This window comes from Diadema antillarum, unplaced genomic scaffold (assembly GCF_040938485.1).
Source record: "Diadema antillarum isolate AM-2024a unplaced genomic scaffold, OU_Dant_1.0 seq00001117_RagTag, whole genome shotgun sequence".
NCBI lineage: Eukaryota > Metazoa > Echinodermata > Echinoidea > Diadematoida > Diadematidae > Diadema > Diadema antillarum.
The window spans coordinates 301,916-314,155 of NW_027271931.1; the positions used below are offsets into that span (position 1 = coordinate 301,916).

At 38.8% G+C, this 12,240-nt stretch overlaps 1 protein-coding gene across 1 annotated transcript in view; it reads right to left on the minus strand.

Annotated features, from left to right (window-relative positions):
• LOC139743862 (uncharacterized) overlaps nt 1-12,240 on the minus strand; it is a 242,529-nt gene that overhangs the window by 19,715 nt on the left and 210,574 nt on the right. Inside the window, exons 7-14 of the mRNA XM_071654325.1 lie at nt 8,695-8,820; nt 6,691-6,813; nt 5,452-5,574; nt 4,469-4,609; nt 3,482-3,604; nt 2,717-2,842; nt 1,991-2,095; nt 869-1,000 (exon numbers count right to left, since the gene is read on the minus strand). Coding sequence (XP_071510426.1) covers nt 869-1,000; nt 1,991-2,095; nt 2,717-2,842; nt 3,482-3,604; nt 4,469-4,609; nt 5,452-5,574; nt 6,691-6,813; nt 8,695-8,820 — 999 coding nt within the window. The remainder of the gene's footprint in view (nt 1-868; nt 1,001-1,990; nt 2,096-2,716; nt 2,843-3,481; nt 3,605-4,468; nt 4,610-5,451; nt 5,575-6,690; nt 6,814-8,694; nt 8,821-12,240) is intronic.

Genomic DNA, 12,240 nt, shown 5'->3' on the forward strand with positions numbered 1-12,240 from the left:
GGTGAAACAGTTATGAAGATGAAAGAAAAATCTGCTAAAAGTTTGCAATTAAATATCAAAACTTGAAAATATGAAATTTGCTCTTGAAACTATATGTGTATTCTCTAAACAGGAAGGGGTGGAATACACACTTCTAGACTAACATATATGCTTTTGTCACAATTTCAGTCTTTGGCAGGTCTCTTCATATCAAAGGTATTGTTTACCATTGGGAGCAGTGATTTTAAAAATGTTTGAGATATCACATTTGATGTATGTGTGCAGGTCAGTTGTATCATAAAACACCCTACCATGTAAAAATTTTGCAAGAAAGAATAAATTATTAGGAGATATCACTATTTTTTTTCTCTAAATCATAACTGTAGATGGTTTTATAGTCTAGACACATTTTTATCATAAATATTGTTCACATTTCTCATATTTAGCAATACTTAACATTAATTATACCGATTCAAATTTTCATATTGGTTGTTTTTATCCCCAATTAACATTTTAAAACTACTTTGAAGCACTTAAGCTGCGATTTTGTTTCATCTGCAAATGGTAGATAATGCCTATAATGTGGTCATTCCCCTAGCTATCAGACTGTTGGAAGGCTATGCCATCATTTAAAATGAAGACTAAGACTTTTCTCTCAATGCGTTGAAAACAACACAATGATCATGTTAGGAAAATTTAGCTGGGCAGTGTTTGGGCAAAAACATTCATTCTACCTACATTTGTAGCTCTTTCCGATTAAAATCTCCCTCATGGGGAGAACAACAAACAACTAGGGCATAGAATAGGGGAGGGGAATATTCAGTAGAGAGGACAGGAGGGAGGGGGAGGGAGGAGGGGGAGAGTGTATCGCGGGGTGAGTTATACTCACTTTCGTTGCATATCGTCCCGTGCCATCCAGCCAGACAACTGCAGCCGCTGAGCTCTGCGTTGCACTCGGCGTCGTTCATGCAGTCTGAGCAGGAGAACCGGCATTCGGGTCCGAAGTAAGGGGCCGGACAGACTGAGAGGCGAAACAGAGCAGCGCAGAACATTCAGACCCAAAACCAGTTATGCACGAGGCAAGACTAGTAGTGTCCACTGTGGTTTTGTGTTGTTGTTTTTTTTTTCATTGTTCTTAATACACTGGTCTGCAACATGTGAATGCACAGGAGCTGAAGCATGCATAGCAGTTAATGTACCATGTGCATGTGGACATTTGAAACCTATGGTAAAATATCTTTTACAGCTTCTTTAGATGAAAATACGAAATCTGTTTTTATTCTTTTTTTTTCTGTGTGTTTATGTTTTCCTAACTTTGGGTAATTTTCTGTTCAGACCTAAGAAAATATATTTTGCAATTTACTCTAACACCAATTTCTTTGGCTAATTTCAGTATTGTTTTGAACAATTTCATTTCCAGCAGTGCAGGGTTATAACAACTGCCAAGCGAAAACAAGAGATCATCAGTGAAAAAGTTCTGACATTTTTCAGGCAACCATAGTGAGATATGTGTCACCATTTATTTTCCTCTTCCAGGTTATATCATCAACATAATCAACATCATCGTCATCATCATCGCCATCATCATCATCATCGTCGTTATCATCGTCATCATCATCATCACCATCGCCATCACCATCGTCAACATCATCCTTATCATCGTGGATCATGGATCATCATTGCTATCATCATCATCACTATCATCATCATCGCTATCATCATCATCATCATCATCGATCATCGATCATCATCATCATCATCATCGATCATCGATCATCATCATCATCGATCATCGATCATCATCATCACTGTCATCAAGGACATTAATATCTCATCACCATCATCATTGGCAGTAAGATCATATCCCAGTCATGACCACTAATCATCAAACAAACATTTTTTTTTTAATAAAACATGTCACTGTTGTCTTTAACCAGCTTCATCATCTTGTTGTCATGGTAACCACATCATTCCCACTTGGTAACTTTGCAGTGAGCAATCCCATACTCACACGACTCTGGTTGTCTTCCCTCCAGTCCACCGAATCTGAGTTGGTTGTTGATGTACGGTGGCTGGAAGGGCTGATCTGGGGTCGGCGTCGGCCTGTATTGCAGCTCTGCATTGAGGAGGCAAAAAAAAAAAAAGGTATTTGAGATGGTGACAAGGAAAACAAGAAAAACGACACAGCTTTTATACACGGCTTTTATACTACAAGATTGGACTTCATGTTGTACCTAAATGTAAGTAAAGAAGTGGTGCTTTTCTGTGGATGAGCGATATTACACAACCATGCCTTTTGTCCCTTGCAGCTATTTCTATGTGATACTCAAAGGACTCTTATGTACAGAAAGAGACAAAATCCTCTCTTTTTAAAATCTCACTTCTAGACACCTTCATAGGTTATTTGTTTCTATGTCTGATGACAGATTATCATATAGGCTATACTCCTACCACCTGTTCTGTATCCCATGAGATTTTCAACCAAGTGTCAACATTTACATCTCAAATGGACTGTGTAGAGATACAACCATCCTATTATTATGACATTAATAACAGTGCTGGAAAAAAAAAACTCTTCTCAGCTAAAACCCACCTGGTTACCACTCCCTCTATTCGCAAAAATTGCATGGCATCGATATTGTGCACAAACTACATGTATAGTTTAACCAACGACAAAGACAGAATTAAAGATGTGAACCGCTTCGGAGATGCGGCTCGTGCTGTCACAAACACTTACGGCGCAGGCACCTGAATCCATCGTTGTCGAGGACGAATCCCGGCCGACAGCTACAGAGGTACGACCCCTCCGTGTTGGTGCACTCGTGCTCGCATTGGTTGTTGCTCTGGGCGCATTCATCAGCATCTACACAAGACGGAGAGAGAGAAACCATTCTGGTCAGCATACAATATACCAACACCGACTTGTGAGCATCCACACACACTGACATGTCTGCATTTGTACATACTCTATCCACAGACATTCAAATCTATTGATTGAATGATAAATAATACAGTGCAATAGAATTATATTAACGAGTATGGTTATAATGAAATTCTCCTTACAGTGAAGTAAAAATTCAGGTCCCCAAGTTACAGTTGTTTATACATTTTTTATACAATTATTGTTCGGCTTACACAAAATTTTGATATAACAACAGAAAAATTGTCGGTCTTGAGGACTTCATTACAATGGGAGTGCCTTGTAATTAAGAGAGAATGGGACTTTATGGACATGCCCACCTTTCTCTTTATATATAATCTTCCTAAAACTGTCCTTACGAACAATGCCAATGTTTGTTTTTAGTACTTCACCATCATCTTAAATTTGGGGGAAATTTATCAGACTCATTGCAACGAAAGCCTGATCGAATTATAATAAGATACTGATCGTTTTCATTTCTGAATTTTCACTGGAATCTTTTTTTTAAGAGTTTCCAAACATACAACCAATTGGAAAACAAAGTATGGTAATAGGTCGAGACGGACGGAGAACACTTCTTACCGATACAGGAACATCCATCATCGCTGAGGAAGAACCCAGAGCGACATCGGCACTGGTAGCTACCCTCGGTGTTGTCACAGAAATGGGAACAGCAGCTCTGGCCGACATCACACTCATTCTTGTCTGAAAGAGGCAGCAATTATGTGACTCACTTTTACACGATTCAGATTAAAGGGATCGTATAATTTTGGTTGAGACCTAATTTCAGGTTTCTAACATTTTTCGGTGAGATAATGAGAAACCTCTTATGAAATATGAAAGGGGATGTTATTCCATGAGGAATTCAACGTTTATTTCATGAAATTTCGTTTTAAAATGGCTGAGATATTCAAAACAGAGCGATTCTAATAAAGTGTGGGACCCACCTTTTATTACAATCGCTTTGATTTACTTTGTTTTTGGATGTTTCAGTCATTCCAAACCCGATTTTCATCAAATAAACTTTGAATTCCTCTTAAAATGGTATGCTCTGTACTATTTCAAAAGTGTTTTCTTGGTATCTTGCAAAAAAGTTAAAAGCCCAATTCACATCTCCACCAATACTATACCATCCCTTTAAAAAAATAATAATTTTATTGCATTTAAAATTGGTTCCATAACATTTGCTCCTGCAATAATTGCTCCCATGAAACACATTTGAACTGCATGTTGTAGTTCACTCGAGCCGGACATAAACTCTACCAACCAACGAGAACCCTAACCCTGATCCTAATCCTCACATCGAACTAAACCTGAAACTCTATCACAACCCTAACCCTTACCTTAAGTCCCTGGGGAAAATAAGACCACAGCAATTGTCGCAGGAGCAAAATGTCATGTCACCTTTAGAAATACTAGAGCAGAGTAAGAATTTAACGAAGACAATATCAAAGATAGCTTTAATTATTACATTTCTACAGTGAATAAAAATTAAATACACCTATAAACAAGTCTGACAGTTGATATTTTAGAAATTGTTATGGGGGGGGGGGGAGGGGGGGTCCGTACCTTGGCAGTTGAGGCCATCCGCCTGCAGCTCAAACCCAACAGGGCACTGGCAGACCGGGTGGGAGCCGAAGATCGTGCAGTTGTACTGGCACTGCAGGTTCTCGCACGGGTCGATGGGCGTCAGCACGAGTGTGGCTCTCACTGGAGCATGGAGTATGCGTGGTCGGAGGATGGAAGCATAAACACAGCCGAAAAAAAAAAATGAAAATGTTGAACTTGAGATACCAGGGATCTCTTCAGCATCACACAATCAATACACACACTTTCATGCCGTTTTACATACAACTGTGATTAAAGATGTACAGGACATTTTATGTGCTCTGGGTAAGCGGTTCATGATATTTTGAAACAGGTATGCAAAAAAAAATAATCATTACCATCCTACACTCATTCACCTATGCTACAGGAAAGACAGTGCCAATATTAACACACAGTCTTCTTGCAGACAATACTATGTAAGGCATATATTTGCATGGTTTTTATTTTTGTGAGTTTTGAGATGGGTGCTAATCGCAAATTCAACAACGTTGAATAGAAATACCAACTCTGATCCCGACCACGATTCAATGCATGCATACATTTCTCCATTCATTACTGTACTTCCCGATGGTGAATTTAAACCACTCACAGCAAACATGATTTTACCAAACTTTCCAACTCTACAAGCAGCCAAAGAGAGGCATGAAAAATTCAAATAGCAGATATCATATGTCAGCATATAATTCACATTTTGATGCACGAGTAAAGCGTACTTTTTTTCACACAAACTTTCAAAACAGCTAACATCTAAATGCTAGCAGGCTGCAGTCTTTAAGAAATGGTATGATGCTGAAAATTGATAGAGAATCTTAGCAGAAGCAGAGAAGTGAGCTCTTCTTTTTTTCCCTTTTTCTTTTTCCCCCTTTGGTATGAGAGGTGGGGGTGCACCTTTTATGCGAGCCTTTAAAGGTGTAGAATATATGCACACAGTACACAGTACTCACGTCGGCAGGACCTGCCGTCGGTTTCCAGCTCATAGCCCCGGTTGCAGCTGCACCTGTAGGACCCTTCCGTGTTCACGCAGTTGTGATCGCACATGTACGCCATTTGTGAGCACTCATCAATGTCTGCAAAGGGGGAACACCAGGCAACAAGGTTATAGAACAGATATATCCCTAGTCCCTTCAGAACTGAACAGAGCTTGCAGCTGGTCGTCATAAAAAAGTTAATTAAAGTGTTGATTCTGGATTTGAAGATTTGGACAAAACTTTTCTGTTGCTACGTATCACAACTTATAACCAACTTATGAAGAAATTGAAAAGACTTGTAAAAGGAAGGCTCCTACCCTTCCATAATCTGTATTTTATCAAAACACCTTGTGGGTAAGAATGCATGAATTTCATGAGGCGAGGTGGAGGGAAACTCTTCCATTATTGGATTAAAGTTTTTCTCCTATTTATCTACTGACTTGTGGCAAGCTAGTCTCGAACTTAACAATCAACACAACATCGAGTCCTAATACAAAAGACCCCTTCCCTCACCTCTTTCAGCCCAATACCACCAAATAAACTAGCAGGCACCCGTCTTCCTGGATGCACAAAATATGTATCACAAACTTTTCAAACTCTAAAACTGGGGCCAGTATTCAAGGTAGAGATACCTCTATATCAACAATGCATGACAATATTTGTTCAGTATTTCATCATCACAATATGACAATGTCCTCAGTTTGAAAACATAAACGAAACACTTCAATGAAAAAAAAAAATTAACAAGCAAACCCAATAATGAAAGATTGTATTTGTTACTTCAAAGAGAAGCATAACATAAATGAGTACTGTAAACATCAATATTTTCACGTGATTAATTTTTCGTGCCGTATAGGTTAAAAAAATATTGGCAGGTTTTTGAAATCGCGTTGCACAATTGTCAATCCATTAAAAATTTGCAGAGAAAATTGTGAAGATATTTATGCGGGTTTTAGAATTCGCGCTAGCCAGAAGTGGCACAAAATTTGCAAAAATGAATGTACCGCAAAAATTTCTACATTTATAGTAGCACTGCCTGACTGTTGGCAAGCTCTGTTTGGTACAATTGTTAGATATTTCAGTAGTGCAAAACCAAGTAAATGTGGTATAGATTCAATGAAATAATATCCATAATGAATCAGAGGAATGCTGAAGTACGAAGAGATGGGGTAAAAAGGAGAGGATTTAGGGCAGAGTGGCGCCCCGCGTACGAACCTCGACAGCTCCGCAGGTCGTTGTTGAGCGTGTAGCCGGCGTTGCAGCTGCAGCGGGCGGTGTCCCCCATGTTAAGGCAGGTGTGCTGGCATCCTCCATTGTTGGTGGCGCAGGGATTGGCAGCTGTTGCCACGGAAACCATAGGCAAATAGTGAGTGCCCCCCTTCAACATCTCAACATATCAAACTCTAAAGGGCAATCCACTTCTTGTTTGATACAAAAAGTTCATGAAACCGAGGACAATATTCCTCAATTTCTGAAAGTGGATGAAGTTTTTAAACCTGACCATTATTCTCCCATCTGTCAAAGTTTGGGTGAAATGTTTGAAAGTTTAAAAGAAAATTTGCCTGTAAAAGATTACTAATGCAAAAGGAAAGGTAGTTTTGGGGATTTCTTTATGATTGTAATGTTTACTGTTCAGATTAAAGCCTGCTAGGGAGTATGAAGTGACAAATGCTATTCATCCAAAACATCTCCTATTTTTTGTATGTACCAAGAGGAATTTTTGATGATGGATGTTATACAAACTCAAGGATCTGCCACATAGCAACCAAAATTATATTTTGAATCTCCATCATACACACAGCTTTCATCAGCTTTAACATTTGAATGTCTACTACCAAGGATTGCATCAGGAAGATAATGATCCCCAGTCATTATACTGAAGTTTGCAGAGGGATGGGTCAAGCTGGGGGAAAGGTGGGGGGGGGGGGGTTCAAACAGCATGCTGTGTGGGTGAAGGGGGGGGGGTAATTAAATGTTACGGGGTATAGTTTAATTCATGAAACATTCTGGTAAAGGAAATGGAAGGGCATCTTGTGGGAAGGTTTCGAGGAGATATCAGTCTTTGTTGCATTTCTTGGACCGAGCCATATCATGTTCTTCTCTGGGCGTGTTCCAGGATATCTGGGTGATCTTAACCCACTGAGAATCAGCTAATTTTCCTAACACACACTTTCCATAGACACCTGTCCAAGTATAATGCACATGACCAGTATTCAGTGAGTTAAAATAGCAGGGATCATTTGTTGTTGTTGACAAGGCAGGAGAGTGAACATGTTTTGGCTAGATCTGACTCACTACGAAATCTCATGCATGTGTATGAAAGCGATTCTAACGACAGTGACATCGAAAATAAGAAGCAGGTGTATTTCTCATTTAAACAAATCATGGAGTGGAATCATGCACTAAGAAGACTAACTAAAAATTTATAGAGATACAATGTATAATAAGAAATATGGAAAAGGTCACAGCAAAATGAGGAAGTATATATCAAGCTATGAAAATGGACACTCTGTTTCTTATATTTCATATGGCATATCTACTGAGCTGGCAATGATTACATTGCTGCTGGGAGAGATTTTCCATCACTACAACTTGCAAGTTTGACCACTCCAACACATACCTTGGCTGACAAGGTGTTGCTTTTTGCAAAATCTGAATCCCCACGTCCTTGATTATCATCGTCACAAAAAATAAATAAATAAATAAATCACATGCAGGGCAAACTTTGATATAAATAATTCAAACGCAGGGCAAGCTTTTTTTTTTTTTAACGCAAAAATTAATTGAGCATTAATCATGCATCATATTTGCATTTAGTAATAAAGCCTCCACATCAATTACAGTACTTTCACAACAGATTCTGCAGACAAAACATTTCTTACTTCACTTTTGCAAGCAGCTTGATGACATTTTGGATGAGGAAAGCATCTGTGATTTGTTTTTTTTTTGTTTTTTTAATTTTTCGTTTACACACCACCATGCAACGTGGACTGACTTTGCTCAATGCTTTGGCACCTTTGACCACAAATTTCACGATGAGGTCTTAAAGCAATTGCCTGATATTCATTTAAAAGCATGCATTAGTATTTATCACTTATCTGTTTAGATGCACTTCGATTTCATAGTAACTTGTATTTCTTTTCTGACGCTGATGGGATGCAATTCTGTTTTGATACACTAGTAGGGTCGAAGCGGGGATGCGTTCCGCCGGAGACTTACGTATACACGAGCGTCCGTCTGGAGAGAGTCTAAAGCCAGCGTGGCACTGGCAGGAGTAATGGCCGTAAGGATGCGAGAGGCACTGGTGTTGGCAACCGCCGTTGTTGATCGCACAGCCATCTTGAGCTGTTTGTTTGTTCGTTCGTTCGTTGAGGTAAACCCCCCGAAAAAAATGGAATTGTTCCAGTAATGTGATGTGTATTGGGGGTTGTGGTGGTTAGAGAGATATTTTTTAACATTTTAGAAGTGAGCATTTTATATAAAAGATTATTTCATGGGGAAAAACGCAGAAATGATAATATAATTCAGGTTTGTTTGAGAGGTGTGTTTTAGATAATGACATTTGATAATCCATAATCATTTTTTTGGGGGGGAAGATTTGGTTTGATCATATTGTATTTTTCATTACAATTTGATGGTATTTGGGGATTTAGTAGGGGAAGAGATGGGGAGACAGAGAACGAGAAAACACAGGAATTTCACACATGAGAGAATGGTGACATTTTGAGGACAAAAAGAAAAGTGTTAGCTACGAAATGATCGTGGATGAGCGATAAATTTACCTCGTATGCACCACTAAGTCTAATCAAACAAGCACTCGCTACAAGATCTACTTTTCAAGATGATGAGGGGAAAAAAAGTGATATTCGTGTGTATACTGCGGGACAGTGAATAAATGCCTTGTGTACCAGTAGAGAATTTCTACAGAACTACTACTGCAATAGACTAGACAGAGCTGTACATTCCCCAAGCAAATGAAGAAAATATGCCACATCAAATGCTACATGAATGACGGTACTTTTCAAAAACAGAGAGTTGTATAATACTTGTATTACAGCAGCAGTAAATGGAGAGAAATAAGAACAATCACAAGCTCCCGCATCACATAATTTCTTACATTCTCTTTGCACAGGTACGCAACATACAAACAATGTATAAACATGGAAGCAAGAATGCAACAGTAGAATAAACATCAAACAAAGACTATACTGTAAGTTATTTCTGTAAATGCTGTCTGGCCAAGGAAAGCAGAACTATTCTGGGATTCTATGTCAAACAGTCAGGAATTGACAGGTGTATTTGACTGTTTAGGTTGCACAATCCTTTAACAATTAGACCATGGTGAGCTCATCTTGTTTTCTTTTTTCTGTCAGTAGCCACATGTAAATGCTGATAGGCTCCTGTCAAATTTGTCTAGTCTAATTAATCACACACATAATTGCTGTATGGACTCCAGCTAACTATCAAACTACATACAAGACATCACTACGAAAGAGGGGAAGATTCAGATTGCAAAATGCTTAGTGCCATGAAAGCTTGCCATCACCTCTAACATTAGTGTTGCCATAAACTAATGACAATCTCCTTTCCTCTCTGTTTTTTTTTCTCTCTCTCTGACCCTACTACTATAAAAAACAGAAATATTTGTGCCATGAAATTCTCACAATTTGGAGCCAACAGCCTTTCCCACGGCATGAAATTTTCGTAGAATTGTCAATGGGGATTCAATGCATATATTTTGCAGACAAGATTTCTTGCATGCATTCTAATTTTGCGAATCTTGGCTCTCACGCAATTTGGGAAATAAAATTGCACACAAACATTCCTCATTTTACAACACCTCCCACACCCCTTTTTTCTCCACTTCTTCCCCTTTTCTGTCTCCCCCCTCTTTTTCCCTCTCTTCCATCTCTGATCTCCCCCCATCACTTTCCACCTTCCCTTCTCTACTTTCTCCTCTTCCATGTTTCCCCCTTTTTCTCTTTCCATCCATCCATCCATCCATCCATCCACCCATCCATCCATCCATCCATCCATCCATCCATCCATCCGTCCATCCATCACCTTCCCCTTTCCCTCTTCTTCCCCTCCCTCCACTTTCCCTCCCTTCTTTCCGTTATCACTTCCTCTCCCTTCCCTTTCCACTCTTATCACCCCTGGCCCCTTAACCCTCCCCCCCCCCCCCCATCCTCCTCCTCCTCCCTCCCTCTTCATGTTGGAGACAATTGATGTGTCATCCCAGACAGGCACTTCAAGGTGCTCTTTGTATCACTGACTTCAATCAATCAATCAATCAATGTGAGAACATGTGGGTAACTGACATAGACGGGGACATTGTAACACCCATTTCCACCCACTGACAGATTGCATTTAGCACATGTCACTTCTATAGAGAGCGACAACACGGAATGAGGGCGTATTGATTCTCACACTTACATTCAATGTCCAATTGATTACTTGTCATGCACTTAACGAGAATCTAAACATTCTTTCACTGTTTAGTATCTACTGTGTACTAGATTCTGCTGCAGTTTATATGGAGCTAGAGCTCATAATCTCTACACATGTGACATTTACCTGATCTCTAGTGATACATACTGTACCTTTTCATTTTTTCTGAACTCATTTTGTTTTTTGGCTTGTTTGTTTGTTTGTTTGTTTGTTTGTTTGTTTGTTTGTTTGTTTGTTTGTTTGTTTGGTTGGTTGTTTGGTTGTTTAGTTGATTGGTTCACTGGTTGGTTGTAGAGGTTTTTTATAATGGCTATTTAAAATAATCCATACACTTTTATCAACAAAAAAAGAAAGAAATGTTATCAGTGAAAGAAAGCAAACTACTTATAAAACTGTAACGGATTACAAAAAAAAAGTAAAGCAAAATCTTCTAATATATTTGGAGCCATGTTCTCCAAACCTAAAATAGGGAATGCATTCGTTCAGAGAGCACCATCATTCTATAAAGATATAACATGCACCTGTTTGCTCTACACAATATGCCAAGATATGTTAGCCCTTTTCTCTCTCTGGTGTCTTCATAGTAGGCACACAAGTGAGATCTAAGGGGTAAATAATATTCAAACTGCCGGTTTTGCTTTAAACTGACACCCATGCACCTGCTATCACTCCTTACTGTATTCTAAAACAAATCAGAAACATATGCTCCACCCCAATATGCTCCAACCAAGATATATGCATATTTCTACCTAGTCTTTCCCTCGTTAGAACCATTCTAGTTTCTCATTGTTTCTTTGCTTTGTTTGTTTCTTCGTTGCTGTTATTGTTACTGTTGTTGTTGTTGCTGTTGTTGTTTTTGTTGTTGTTGTTGTTGTTAAGGGGAATGAACAGGATATGTCGGGTTGTGACTGTCTAGTTCAAATGTCTTTGAAAGTCTTTACAATCCACTATTAAAGAAAACTTCATGTACTTGACAGCCATTTTCCCATATCAAGCTTGCCAAGTTGTCTTTTTTTTTTAAACCAGTACTGCGACAGCCTTGCCTTTAAAAAAAAAAATCTCTCCAAGCTTTCAAAAATACCTCTTGTCCTACCATCCTTACAAATTCCAATTTCATGGTTTATGCCAATTAATCACTTTCATTATCAATGTGTGATTAGAAAAATATCTGTTGTTGGATCAAACTGATTTAGTCTCAATCTTTTCCTTTGTCCTCTTCAAGAAAACTTTTGTTTAGCTTTGGCCACTGACTGTGCAAGCAAGTAAATACTAATTTCCAAATTGATATGGTTGATTATATACAATAAATTTTAA